General features: G+C 29.8%; 1 protein-coding gene across 9 annotated transcripts in view; it reads right to left on the bottom strand.

Annotated features, from left to right (window-relative positions):
• Positions 1-7,326: 7,326 nt before the first annotated feature.
• Positions 7,327-15,856, bottom strand: part of LOC115888330 (bromodomain-containing protein 3-like) — a 68,242-nt gene continuing 59,712 nt past the window's right edge. For all 9 annotated transcript variants that reach the window (XM_030908029.1, XM_030908026.1, XM_030908027.1 and 6 more), the window contains 3 exons: positions 11,442-11,623; positions 10,280-10,451; positions 7,327-8,190 (listed from right to left, as the gene is read on the bottom strand). In XM_030908029.1, the coding sequence (XP_030763889.1) occupies positions 8,125-8,190; positions 10,280-10,451; positions 11,442-11,623 (420 nt within the window). In that variant the 3' untranslated portion in view covers positions 7,327-8,124. The remainder of the gene's footprint in view (positions 8,191-10,279; positions 10,452-11,441; positions 11,624-15,856) is intronic.

The raw sequence follows: 15,856 nt of genomic DNA, 5'->3' as shown, positions 1-15,856 counted from the left end.
TAAACCGCGCGTACCGGTTGGTTCTCTCGGCTATAAGGCCCATATCTGGAAACAAATCTTTTCATTTCGTTCTTATAAATAATATTACAGATTTGCCAAACCTGGGCTATATAACTTTTATTAAACGCTATATTTTAAAAATACATCTATTTTACGATGAAGTAGGATAGATAGTATATGAGCTTGGTAAATGTATGTAAAATTGATACTATGTTTTAATTTATTTTTTTTTAAGTTTACTTACAGTAATTATAGTACAGTAATTACATAGGGAAAAGAAATTTGTTACTAAAAACAAAAATCCAGTAAAAAGATATTTTTTTATAACAATAATGATAATACCTTATTATTGCTAAGAATTATAAGATTATGGTATGGTATATGCGTTACGTTGTAAGAACAAACTATAAATAAAAAAAAGTACACTATAATGCTAGGGTTAGTTTTTTTGACACAAATTCCAACTAATTAGTTTCTCCTAAGCATCTTAAGAGATCAAAAACATACTCAAATTATGCTTTAATAACACAAATAAATGATTTAGAAACAAATGGGTTTTGGAAGGAATATGAAAAGACGGTATATAATTTGACATTGTAACATTTATATTTATGGTTTTAAAATAAAGAGATAGTTGTGTAAAATAACAAAATAAAACCAATATAAAGTTTCTTATTGCGAACTAAATTAATATTCTTTGTTCTTTTTTGAACAAACCGAATATTTGATATTAAATTTATTAGTTAATAACTAAAAAAGATATCTTTTATCTCACTACTCAGTTAAAAAACATTTATACAATGCTTAATTATGTGTCTTTTATTATACATATGAAAACATTTTTGAATTAGTATCAATCAGCTTATTGGTCTGTGAATATAAACTGAACATTAATATAAATGCAATATTCCTTCTTTAAATACATATTTGTAGAACTGTTTAACTATGTTTTACTGCATATTCGAATTATATACAATGTTTGCAGTATAGGTATATTTGTTTTATAACTTTACTACATTCTGTCAAAATATCTTCCAGCGAATCACGGAAAATTTCTACAGACGACAGAAAATATAATTTGCCTGTGAATCAAAATTACAGACATAATTGTCACTGTCAGGAATCCTCTTTAAAAAAATAAATGTGAAATTTTAAACTTTAAATAAAAGTTATTTACATTTTAATGATATATTTTAAATTAAAAGTTTTCAAAAATATACCGAATTAAAAAAAACCGTGATACAAAAACAATGTAAAAACACGTAATATTAACTTTGTTATTAATTTTATTTCTTTTCTTTTAATACAAAAAGTCAATTGCTAAGGGAACTATGTATCAAATATTTACTATTCATATTTATATTGCCATCCAAAATATATATTCAGTGTAAAAATATACCAACAAGCAGATTATAATGAATTCAAAACATCTATAGTAGGTACTAAAATGCTTTATTTGTATATTATTTTCTAAGCCTATTGTGCTCGAAAATCTAGTATTTAATTCATACCACATCATTTTTTAAATAATTTGTCAAAAAATATTTTAACAGTCTTATCCTCCGGCTACAAAGTTCAGTACTATAGTAGTTTGGTTTTACAAGTATTACGCATTTTGACAGGGGACAACTGTGTATTTTTAGAGTTTCTTTTAGTAAAGATAGAGCATTCGTATTTTGACTAAATAGTAGTGATGTGTCGGTATTTGAGTAACGCGATTTTGGAGTGGTATTTTTAACGCCGTGTCGCGCTTCACAACGAATGGGGAACCTGTTACTGAAGAACGACGATCATAATGACGACAAAATTATAAATTATTTATAATTTGCAAATAAATTATTTATAATCGCTCTTGAAGTGAGCTTGAACCGTAGTAACCGCATAGCGACGTGTTTAGCTCCAGCCATCGCGATTTCGTAGCTCGCCTACAATAGTTACTGGAACTGTACGTAGCGTCGGGCGATCTCGATGGCGACGGTGACGTCTTCGCTCCAGCCGTCGCCCTCCTAGAGTTGTAGTTCCCTGTCGCGTAACTGCTGTAACTGGGCATCGACGCTCGACCTTGGCGGCGCGGCAATCTACTTCGCTCCAGCCGTCGCGCTCCTAGAGTTTTAGTTCCTTGTCGCGAACAGAAGTAACTGCTGTAACTGGCTATCGACGCTCGACCTCGGAGGCGGTTTACTTAATATAGCACTTACGCAGCTTACTTAATATACTTAATATAGCTTATACAGCAATCGCTGGAGCGCTTTTAGGGTTTCGTTTTCGCCTGTAGCGATTGGGTCGGTTATTATTGGCGTTGGTGCGCCCGTCGCGTCGCTACGTTAAGTACTTTTGAAATAGCGATTTTTGGTATGTACTAAGCATGGTATAAAATAGCGTTGTTTGAAAGATGAAACGTAAAAGCAAATAAAATAAAATGAAAATTTTATTTGCTTTTATACATTTATATAAATTTTATTATTTACATCTATTTTTAAGGTCTGATGATGGCTGGAATTGCCGAAACCGGTCACCAATAAAGAATTTTTTTTGATAGTGGTTTGTGGGACAGTGGTTTGTGAGTTTTTTGACAGTGGTTTGTAAGTATAAAATAAAAGTAGGTACCAATGCCAGAAATACTACATAAGCGAGGACCGCGACACCTAGGAAGTTGGAACCTCAATTACAAAATCGCGGTATTTTTCTGGAACTGTCGCTATTGTAACGCGACTCATGTGGAACCGGTATTCCCATCACTACTAAATAGCCCTATTAAAGGTCCGAGGTCACGGCGGCGTTTATCAGCAAGATGAAATAAGTGCCACATCTGTAAGTTAATCTGTGACTATGTATTACTATCTTGTTCATATTGAAAAATTTATCCAAGTCTGTCCAACAAGGGAACATTAAAGTCTGTCCAACAAGGGAAGAGTCCAAAAACCGACAATAAATGTTCTCTTTTTAGACAGACTATATACCATGTCCCTATCAAAATGCAACACACTGTGTATCTATATATTATTACTCTCACACATTTCAAAATATGTATTAATTTTTGTGACTTGGGCTTAACAATTTTTAGTTATTTAAAAAGCCAACTGCTTAACCCTTTATTACCATACCATTAATTTTCTTAAACCTATAAATTTGTTTATATAAGGATTTCTCTCGTAAAATTAGCTGCTCTGCGACCAACTAGGTTACAATATAATTAAATAAGGTTTCAATTAAGAGGTTTAAATACATAAAATGCTTTCTATTCAACTTACATGAACTTAACAATATATTTTTTTAAATATTGTACTGTCATTGTAGCAAATTACAAAAAACTCTAAATATATGCAGACAGTGGGGTTAGATGATAAAATATTAAAAAAAGTCAAAGAGAAATTGTTCAGAATTTGACTTACGTTTATGTACCAATCATACCAATTTTAATAATTATACACGGACATATAGGGACAGTTTTCTATATTTTTAAATAGTATTTTTCCGAATATGGACGTAAAACAGAGTGAATCTAATAAACACAGTAGCTGTAATAATAATGCCGCAATATTTTATTTTTTACTGTTCCGTAATAATATAAAAATGTTAATTCTCAGACTAGCGACTAATGGCCACTATTTTGCTCACAAGGAGATTTATGCACTTTTGAAACAATAAATGAAAATATAAAAATGCCATTTTTGAAATGTCTGTATATTTATGAAACCAGATGTAAAATAATATTCTAACCAACTCTTTCAGTTTTTGTCATATTTTGACTTAATCCCACTTTTTGCATATGTAAAGGAATTTTTGTAATTTGCCGCCATGATAGTTAGTCGTCGCATGACATATGTCAAAATATTTTTTTTTAATTATTGGGTACGCTAATAAAATATAGAATATACATTAATTTTGTTCATTCTTTAAAGCTATTAAGCAGCTATTATTACACAGGGTGAGTTTTAAATAAGTGCAAATATTATCAGGGGTGGTATATTTCGACCCCAGAAACACGTCTATGAGGTTTTTTTTCGCAAAAAAAATTTAAATTTCCCGGTATATTTTTCGAAAACTTTTTAGAACTGTCTGTTCACCGCAAATTTTTCTCCACGGTATAATTTCTTAATCTCTGATATTACCATAGTTACAGCTTTTCTCTATGGTTACGGCACTAAAAGGGATGCAAATACAGATTTATTTTTTTTAAATTTTCATACTTAAATACCTCGGTTATTTTGGAGTTATTTGAAAAATGGTAAAGAGAAAATATGTTTCTTTTATCGAGATCTACCAGTCCTGAAAATATTTGCACTTATTTAAGACTCGCCCTGTATATTGTTTATTTTTTATACACGGTCGGTAAAGACTGGCTTTGGGTGCAGATTTTCGTGTGTACGAAGAGTACAGTCAATGTGTCCAGTACAATAAGATGTACTAAACACAGAGATAATTTATTTCGCAAACGAAAGAAATGAAATAAAGCTTAGGAATAAGTGGTTGTGTAAATAAAAACCTTGTATTTTTCTCGTTTACAACGATTCATTCTTAGACTGCAACCAAACCGACCTTGTATATAAATTTAATAACAAAAATTATTTCCTAATATCAAAGTATTTTAATATTAAAAAATGCCTATACCTCTATGGCGTATTCTTCAAAAAAAAATCTGTGTTTTTCGCCACGGAAAGAAAATCTACAAAATTAACTAGTTATTTTTTTTTGTAAACACGGTGGTTAACTAATAAAACAAATTTGCCAAACGGACGAAAAAATGCTTAACGTTTCGGGAATTATATCTCTTCCCGTCGTCAGAGGCAAAAAAAACACAAAGAAAAAAAAAAATATAACTATTAAAATACAACTATTCAAGAACACTTTAATTTTTTTAACAGTACGTCTATTAAACCCGTTGACGTTCTGTTAAAATGACATTTTATCAAGTTAAACTTCAAAATTAACAATTACTACTTGATAACAATTATTTAATGAGGTAAAACCAAAACGCCTCAAACTTTTTTTATTTGCTTTTAATTTTTACTTGACTCTTGATTTTTACTTGCTGACAAGTTGGCCTCCGTTGGATTAACGCAGCTGTGTTTACCAAAAAATAACTATTTTATTTTGTAGGTTTTTTTACAGTGATGAAATACCCAGAGAACTTTTTTGAAGAGAATTTAATTTAATTACCGTTTCATTTCGTTCCTCTCGGATTTTAATAGGGATTAATTCAAAATGATCTGATAATATAGGAAAACAAGTAGTTGAATAGAAAGCAGCTATAAAGAACTTAATAAAAGCACCTATTCGAATCAAATAAATAGAACTTTATTTTTATATAAAAAGTAAATTGTCATACTAAATAAATTACAACTAATCTTTTGAACTCCTAAAAGGGCACACAGCACCGCCAAGTAATAGTAATAACAAATTTCCACGGAAATATATATTAGGAATAAACGTTCCTCTAAAACTACAAAATGAAAACATAATATATACAAACATTGAAACAGAAACGCTTCGGAAATGAAAACTGTCCATAAAATTATTCCGAACTGAAAAAATGTTACCACTATCACTCATGCAAGATAAAATAAGAGAGAATAAAAGATCTATATAAAAAATAAAAGGTATAAAGTTACTCGAACACAAACTTTTTTAAATGGCTCCTATTACATTCCGTTAAATCTAAAAAGTGAGTATCAGAAATTTACTTAATCAATAACTACTTACCCACAATAATGTATAAAATCAATGACTGAGGTAATTTATTTATTAAATTAAAAAATTCGTTTTTTTGTACCTATTTATATATAGTGACAATAAAATTAATTAACAACTTGTAGGTGTAACAATCGGGAGTTTTTTAAGGAATTCAATTACAACCAATCATCATTTCTAATAGGTGTGGTTTGAAATCATATTTTAATTTCAAATTTGAGATTTTATTTTGTTACCGCTAATTCATAAGAACCTCTTTGATAATCAAATTTCATCTTTTAACAAAAAATCAAGTGCTCAAGATATTTTAATTTAATCTCTTAAAACGACAATTTGTATTGGAATTATTGTTTTACAAAATGTAGGTTTATCTGAACCTCATTTTAAGAATTTTTGAAATCTGTAAAGAAAATTTTAAATTAGGTGAATAAAATTACCTAAATTACAATTTAACCTGTATAGCATGCTATACAGTTAAAATAATCACTGTATAATAAGGTCAATTGTAATTTAGATATCTATTTATTATTAAAATTAAAGATTTATTTAGATTTTTTAAAAAATCCGAAAGTTTTGACATAATATATACTTCTTTAATAAAATTTGCATTGTCATTTTTTTTAGAGCTAGAAAACTAATTAATATACAGGGTGGTCCGAATTGCATTCCGGAAACTTCGGCAGCTTATTCTGCAGATAAAAATAAGTAAAAAAGTTCGTATAAATGTATGTCCTAAAATTCTTCGTTTCGGATATACAGGGTGTCAAAGTTTAATTTTTATTTCTGTTTTTTCAAATAATTTCTGAACTATAGTATATATTTGGATAAAAATTGGGGTCAGGGTGTGTTTTGACATAAGAAATTTGATTTAGATATCAATATGACTCCTACTTGTAGAGGGGGCGCCACCTGCATTTGTTTTAACTGTTTTGAAGAGTAATAATTTTTCGTCCGTACCTGTATAAAACTACTGAGTGAAAAAATATACATTTTCGTTATTTTTTACGTAAAAAATGTCTTTTAGTAAAAATCGCTACAAGCAACCGTTCTCAAGATATTTAGAATGGAAATGATCAATACGTGTCATTATTGACAAAAAATAAACATGCTGAGTAGATAGTTCTTTGAAATGATAAATTTGGGAACTTTTTATTTTCTTTTAATTAATTATTTTAGTTTCTTTAGTTTCTGTTGAACTTTTGGCACAAAAACTTTAAATTTTAAATTTATTATTTCAGTCTAATAATTATTTAGTCAACATGTTTAATTTATGTCAATGAGGGCATGTATTGATAATTTTAGATCCCAAATATCTCGAGAACCATTTCTCTTAGCGATTTTTATCAAAAGACTTTTTTTACGTAAAAAAACGTCGTAAACGTCCGGACGAAAATTATTATTACTCTTCAAACCAGTTAAAAAATATGTAGGTGGCACCCTCTACAAGTAGGAGCCATAATGATATGAAAATCAAATTTCCCATGTCAAAAAAATTCCAGAAACCGATTTTCATCCAAATATCGACGTTAGTTCAGGAAGTATTTCGAAAAAATCGGAATAAAAATGAAACTTTTACACCCTGTATCTTCGAAACTAAGCATTTTAGGACATACATTCATACGAACTTTTTTACCTATTTTTATCTGCAGAATATGCTGTTGAAGTTTCCGGAATACAATTCGGACCACCCTGTAGTGTACTCCGTTAAAAAAAAACGATGATTATATAAAATTTTCATACCCTGTAAAATTCCACATATCTTTGAACTTTACACAAAATACAAATTGTCGTTATCTTTGGAGAGACGTATGACAGGCACCACCCCTGTATTATAAAGAAAAATTCTCAATTATAACAAGATGTATTTAAAATTTTAGTGCTCATGGAAATTTCTTATAATTAAAACTACACATTAAGAAAAAATGAGTCACTTTCAAGCAGAGTTTCATGTACTATTGATTTATTTCTATAATCCACACTTATCGAAATTTATTTAACGAGAATTCTCATAGAAAAACTCCCAAAAGTTAGCAGCCTACACATTTCCTTTTCTCCGACAACATCGACTCGATCCTTCGCTAACTTAAACCTAAACCCAAGTTTTTATGTACACATATCGTTTTATATTAAATTTAATATTTTATATACAATGTAAGTAAATTCTACACATCGCTATAATAATGCAAAACTCAGGACAGCACTTGATATAAAGTTAACAAAAAAAGAAAACAGTTTCTCTATAGTTTGGATTTACACTCACTTACGTAAAAAGGAAGCATATTAAATCATTCCAACAACTCTCTTTTGAGCGACTAAATAAATACTTTTTTTCTTTCTCTCTCGGTAAAACGTCTCTTTCGAACGACTCTATTAAATATATTAATGTATATCTACACTCTATACGCACACAGCTTTTAGGTGCGTTGTTTTTCATTATAAAGAACCCTCGAAGGCGGCCATTAAATCACTTTGCATGTTCATGTCTATTTTATTTGCCATCTACAAAAGAAAGAAACAAACAGGATTATTAAAATGCACCTCTTACAATATATCGGATCGACGGATTTCTACCAAAAACACTATTTTTAATGAAGTGTATTTGTAGACGTTATTAGAAAGCAATATCATATGGGGGTAATCTGAATAATTTCGTTCACAATATAGAATATTTTTTTAAATGTTTAAATAATATTTGCGAAAACACACACGCACATCGCTCCCAACGATGCTCCAGAATGACTAAGTCTGTATACAAGAACAGTTAACCTAATAGGACTGCTCGTTCAGCCAAAAGTGTCCGCCAGGTGCATGCGAAAACTACTCGCTTTGTGACGTCATTGTAGTCCTTGTCATGGTTATTAGTCCTTATCCAGCAACCAATAATACACGCACGTGCATTATTGGTTGCCGAATGCAAAACGTTCATTACATGTTCATTATTTAGTTTATTTGTTTAAACACCTTATATGTATGCAGTATAGAAAATTAACTGTATAAATCGTATTAAATACTCGGATAATGCATTTTTAAGAACAGCAGTTCCCAGCATCACCTTTTGCAGGCATTCTTTTTAGAGTACTTCCATATTTTGCTTTAAAATAATTAATAAACAATATCGTAGGCATTTAGTAAGCACTTTCTCACAATCCACAACACAAAATGAACGTATTTATACACTCTATAGCTCTAAAAACTTTAAAAACAGCTTTTTCACATTTAAAATTGACAAAATAATTAACTCAAAATTTCTCAGCTGTTATTTTGATAAGTTTACCATAGGCAACTAGAATACACACTATCATGACAAGGACTACAATGACGTCACAACTGTCAGCTGAAGCGCGGGAAGAGGCGAACGTACGTCTTATGAAGATGAGCAATCCTATTAGTTTACCGTTCTTGGTCTGTGTATATGTTACAGTAAAAGTTGGAAATCAGTGATTGTTCACAATTACTAGTAACAGCTCACATTCACTGATTTGCTAAGACTACGAAAGTCAAAGTTCAACAGATATTTTTGAAACCAACTTTTACTAGTGAGTGCTAGCATTCCCTGGGCTATAGCAGTGAGTTTGAAAGATTCAGTTAGCGGGGTTGATACATGTTGTAAAATATAACGATAAATAACGATAAGTTGAATAATGGGCAATATAAGGATAACATTGAATTGGGCTAAACGTTGGCAACGTTGACAGACATCTGGCGTAAATTCGCTTTGTATGTGGTTATCTATAATTATTTTGTTATCGTTAATCTATAATTGTTTTGTTAAGAAGTGCTGTGCGGTATTTTTCCTATGAAAAAAATGTTCTGTGAAAAATTAAGGTAAACTAGGCACTCGCAAAAATATAATAGTGCGTGTTTTTCATTTTTGCAATATAATGAAGTCTAGTGGAATAAGTGAATGTTACAAAGTTACGCATACAAAAGAAAAAGATATTAAGGAACTTAGTGACTATGGACTTATTAAACGTTTTGATATGCTTGAAGTATTGCGGGTTTGAAAAAAACCTATAACTCCCACTGAAGAAAATTCGGGCATAATTTGTTTTGTCCACGATGAAGAACTTTATTAAAAAAAAACTTGTACCAATAAGTAATCTTATGTTTATAAATGTTATGTGTCGTTATTTTCTATATTTTTTAATAAATATACTAAAGAAGTTAATTGTAATTTTAAGATATGTGGATCACCTTGAATATTGAAGTGATCCAATATATTCTTAAAAGTTTTATTATTCTTTCCACCAACATTCTTCCTCACCACACTCACCCTGTACAATAGAATAACTTTTACTGGCAACCTTTAGTAAATGTTACTTTCACTATATAGTGAATGTTAGAAATTAATAGGAAGAGTCGACAAATCTCTTTAAAATACCACATTCGCTGGTCCAATATGTAATTGCTAGCATTTCCCAGTAAATGTTAACAATCACTGAATTTCCGACTTTCACTGTAACATATACGTACAATTAAACAATAAATTCCAATATTATCAGCAAATTATTTTAAGCATTTTAAAGAATATATTAGCTTATATTAGCTTTTCTAGGGGCTAATTTTAAGTAAATAAATCTGCACTTACCACTTCTCGTCTCCTCCTTTCCTGTTCTTGTTGCCTCTGTCTCTCTCTGTCTGATATTCGGTCTGAACCGGAACTGAGTGATCCGGGTGAAGTGCTGCCCTCTCCAGGCGAGGATCGCAACTCTTCCACCCTTTGACTAGGAATGGGTTGTTCTCTTTCAGCTACCGCTTTCCTATAAGAAATAAAAATAAAAAATGTCTATACCGGATTCATCTCTCCAAAAAAGTCCTATATGAGTATTTCGCCACTGCAAGAAATTCTACAAAATAAAATAGTTATTTTTTGTATTTTTTGTAAACACTGCTGCGTTAATTGTCATAAAACACACTTAGATCCATTTTAACACACTATAAACCAATGAATACTGAACAACAAACAAAAAATGTAATATATAAAATGCCATGTGAATGCAATAAATTTTATATTGGTGAAACATCCAGACCTTTAAATGTTCGAATTAGAGAACATAAAGATTATTTAAGAAAGGGCGACTTTCACAAATCTAAGATTTGTCAGCATTCATGGACACAGGGCAAAGAATAGATTAGCCTCTAAAAGAAAAAGAACAAATTATAAGCAAATTAAAAATAATCATACAAAAAGTTTGAAGCTTTTTGGTTTTACCTTATTAAGTAATTGTTATCAGGTAGTAATTGTTTAACTTGTAGTAAATTTTAACTTGATATAATGTCATTTTAACAGAAACGTCAACGGTTTTTGTACACGTGTTTGTTTTAAAAAAACTAAAGTGTTCTCGAATAGTTGCATTTAAATATTTTAAATAGTCTTTCCTTTGTTCTTTGTATTTTTTTGCTTCCGACGACGGAAAGAGATAAACTTTCCGAAACGTTAAGCATTTTTTGTCCGTCAGGTAGATTTGTTTATTGGTAGACCACTGCTGACAATTAGTCTTCGTTGGATTAATGCAGCAATGTTGACAAAGAATAACTATTTTATTTTGTAATTTTCTTGCAGTGGCAAAATACCCATATAGGACTTTTTTGGACAAAACAAATAATCTCCCTTTGTATAGCTATTTTGAGGGGGACTTGCACCATTGCAATAAAATAATAAATATTAAAGAATATGTAAAAAATATTTTTTAACAGATGTAATATACCTATTAAAGTATAATTTATGTAGTTATAAACATTATACAAACCTGGCTTTCTCTAATGCTTCTTGTTCTTCAAGCTCCCTCTTCCTTTCCATTTCTTGCCGTAACCTCTCCCGCTCCGCTTGTTCTTTTTGCTGTCTCTTCAACTCCAAATTTTCCAACCTCTGCTTTTCACGATCGGCTTTCTCTTTCGCTTTGTTCTGGAAAGCTTTAAAACTATCCATAACCTGAAAAAATATTTCATAAGAAATTTTTTGAATAAAACTTTTAAGACGATATACGTAATTAATTAAAAAACAGCAGATTTAGTCGTGATTGACCAAGTTACGAAAAAACTCAAAATTTAAGCGAGGATGCAGTCAATACTCACCACGTAGGCTAATAAAACTACTTTTTCAATTTGTCAAGCTTTCGAGAATTTTATTCCCATCATCAGGACAGTTTGAATGAGTCAATTAACAAAATAACATCCATAAGGCCTTAAATAATAACATCATAGGACATTGGATTCACAAGGAAATTTCCTTTATAAAATATTACAATAGATATACATCTAACGGCATTCTTCTTCAAAAAATCACTCAAAAATAAATTGCTACATTGTTGTTTTGAGCTCGATCAAACAGTAACTCTGTATTATTAATTAAATATACCGTATGATCGAGAAAAAACGGCGTCAAAGGCGGCTGGGGAATGACTATCGATGCTATTTTTGACGAGTTAGAACTCTAGACGTCAGTTACTGAGAACTGACATAAAATTTGTCAAAAATTAATACCTTATATAGGAAAACCAGAAAAGAATAGAAAGTTTCCAGATACACATATCTATTTCCAAAAAATGTTTTTTCAAATGTTTCGATCTGCACCAGTTCTACTCAATAAAAAATCGATATTAAATCATCCTTAATGCAGTAAACGCCTTTAAAAATAAAGAAGAGCAAGACCAGTAAGACTCTAACCTAACTAAATCTCGTCGTCCGACAAGCCTCCGATCGAGACATTTCGACAACATTTTTGATTATTGTATTGTTAAAATGTACGGATTAGCCTTTTATTATTGTTTCATACACACTAGACCGTTCAGATTTACTAATATTGCGTTAATTATAGCTGTAAATAAAAATGTGTGTTTAATACCAGTAAATAATCCGTTAGTTGATGGAAGAAGTATCGTGTTTATCGACAAAATTAATTGTAGGCTTTTAAATTTTGCCTAATATGGTCATATTTTACAATATTCAACTCATAATTGTCGATACTTCTGGTGGATGATGTTCAATTTATACATATATAAAATATAAACAAACCAAATTGAAGTACTAGAAGCAATAAGGTGAGATAGTTATTTTTACGAATCCCTTTATTATTACTTCTTTACTTATAGAGTATCTGTTTCTGTGTATGCCTAAGTTTCTGTTTTCCAAGAAGCATATTAATTAAATGAACAAAACTGTGTCCAAGAAATAATCTATTGCATAGAGAATTTAATGAAAACAAAATTGGTGATGCTGTGTTCAAGTAAAGTTCCATGCAGGAATCAATGGTTATTGCTAAAATATTTTATTGGTGTATTGTCAATTTTATTTACTTATATATTACGTTATTTAATCTCAATAATTTTAGGCTCCTAAGTCATTTATTTACATACTTAACTTTTAACGTAACTACTGGTAGATTGTAGGAAATAATATACACATTGGAACAATTTAAGTAAATAAATGAATTAATATAATACATACATCAAGAAGTAATGTATAATTTTACAAAAAGCTGTATTAATCACTTTCGAAAATCATAATTGTTTTTTTTAGTAAGTCGCAGACAAATATTTTAGGTTTGTTATTAAATTAAATGATAATGTAATAAGTACAGATTTAGACTCTTGAACCAGGCATAGTATATTAATTAGTAGGGTTCACAGTAAAACATATTTTGTAATACCATTCGAAAGAAAATAAATACCTATATTATACTGTTTATAAAGTGAGTTTCATTGTAACATAACTTAAGAAAACAATTAATATGCATATGTCAATCATAAGAAAAGAATCTATTAATTTAATGAACTATACCCATAGTACTCGGCAAACAGTAAACCAAACCAAAGAAACTAAGACTTACAGTGTTAGATCATGTAGTATATAAATATTTTAATTTTATCATTTAATAAATAAATACAATATAAAATTTAAAATGCCAATTTTTTATTTTAAAACAAGTGATTTATATATGTATAAACAATTTACAATTATTTATCATTTAATTTATTGGCCACAGCTTCCGGGATTATAAGGCTAATATTTTGGTGCCTATAGTGCCTATATCTCAAAAAAGAATAATTAAGAGTAATTAATGATTAAGTATCCCTGTATTTTTAAATGTTGAATCTTATGGACTGAAAAAACTGCTGATGATATTTCTACTTTCACTGACCAAAGATGCAGAAACCTAGAAGAAATTTAAAAACAAATTGTACAAACATTTTAAGGTTTTCCTTAAATCCTCTATACAATAGACTATTTCTTGGACATAGTTTTGTTCATTTAATTTGTTTCTTAGAGGTTATACACAGCTGTAGATATTCTATAAGTAAAAAGTAATAATACAGATTCGAAAAATATCCCACCTTACCGTTTCTAGTACTTCAATTTAGTGTGTTTATATTTTATACATGTATAAAATTGAACATCATCCACCAGAAGTATCAACAATTATGAGTTGAATATTACAAAATATGACCATATTAAGCAAAATTTAAAGGCCTACAATTAACCTTGTTGATAAACACAATACTTCTTCCATGTATAGTAATGAACACACATAACTGGTTTACAGCTACAGTTTTACTAAATCTGAAGGGTCTAGTGTGTATTAGACAATTACAAAAGGATAATCCATACATTTTAACAGTAGAATAATCTGATTTTTGTTAACGAGTTATCGAAATGCCTGGAACTGGGACGGGCGATTGTTAGGTTAGAGCCTTTTTGATTTTTCTCTTCTTTACTTTTAAAGACGCATTTAGTATTAATTACGATTTACTGGATTTACCTAATATAGATTTTTTATTAATTAAAACTGGTATAGTTCAAATTATCAGAAAAAAATATTTTTTGGATATAGATTTCTGTATCCGGAAACTTACTATTGTCTTCTAGATTTTCTACATTTAGTATTCAATTTAATTAAAATTTAATTTTTTTGAAGATCTTTAAAGTGAAAAGAAGAAGAATTTTAATTAACTAAAAAAATCAAAATAAAGTTAATTAACTTTGAGCAGAGTTCGACCTCGTCAAAAATAGCATCGATAGTCATTCCCCAGCCGCCTTTGACGCCGTTTTTTCTCGATCATACGGTATTAGAACCAAACATTTTTTGCGCAGTTATTCTATACCCTCTGTATACAGGGTGGTCCGAACTGTATTCCGGAAACTTCGGCAGCATATTCTGCAGATAAAAATAAGAAAAAGAGTTCGTATAAATGTATGTCCCAAAATGCTTAGTTTCGAAGATACAGGGTGTAGAAGTTTCATTTTTATTTCGATTTTTTCCAAATAATTTCTGAAGTAACGGGAATATTTGGATGAAAATTGGTATCTGGGAGTTTTTTGACATGAGAAATTTAATTTTGATGTCAATATGACTCTTATTTGTAGAGGGCGCCACCTACATGTGTTTTAACTGATTTGAAGAGTAATAACTTTTCGTCCGTACCTGTATAAAACTACTGAGTAAAAAATATACTTTTCCGTGACTTTTTACGTAAAAAATGTCTCCTGGTAAAAATCGCTACGAGCAACCGTTCTCAAGATATAATGGAAATAGTTAATACATGTCACTATTGACACAAAGTAAACACGTTGAGTAGATAGTTATTTGACTAAAATAATAAATTTGTGAAATTTTGAAAAAAAAATCTGCGAAAAAATGATGATAAAACATTTTCTGTTGAACTTTTGACACAAAAACATTTCAAATTTATTATTTCAGTCTAATAACTATTTATTCAACATGTTTAATTTACGTCAATGATGACAGGTATTGATAATTTCGGTTCCAAATATCTCGAGAACCATTACTCGTAGCGATTTTTACCAAGAGACCTTTTTCGTAAAAAACATCGCAAAATGTATATTTTTTTACTCAGTAGTTTTATACATGTAAGGACGAAAAGTTATTACACTTGAAACCAGTTAAAAAATATGTAGGTGGTGCCCTCTACAAGTAGGAGTCATATTGATATTAAAATCAAATTTCTCATGTCCAAAAACTGCCAGACACCAATTTTCATCCAAATATTGACGTTACTTCATAAATTATATGGAAAAAATCGAAATAAAAATGACACTTCTACACCCTGTATCTCCGAAACTAAGCATTTTATAACATATATTTATAAGAACTTTTTCACTTATTTTTATCTGCAGAATATGCTGCCGAAGTTTCCGGAATATAGTT

Source organism: Sitophilus oryzae, unplaced genomic scaffold (assembly GCF_002938485.1).
Source record: "Sitophilus oryzae breed Bouriz unplaced genomic scaffold, Soryzae_2.0 scaffold_732_pilon_pilon, whole genome shotgun sequence".
NCBI lineage: Eukaryota > Metazoa > Arthropoda > Insecta > Coleoptera > Curculionidae > Sitophilus > Sitophilus oryzae.
This window is presented reverse-complemented; position numbering and strand designations above follow the sequence as displayed.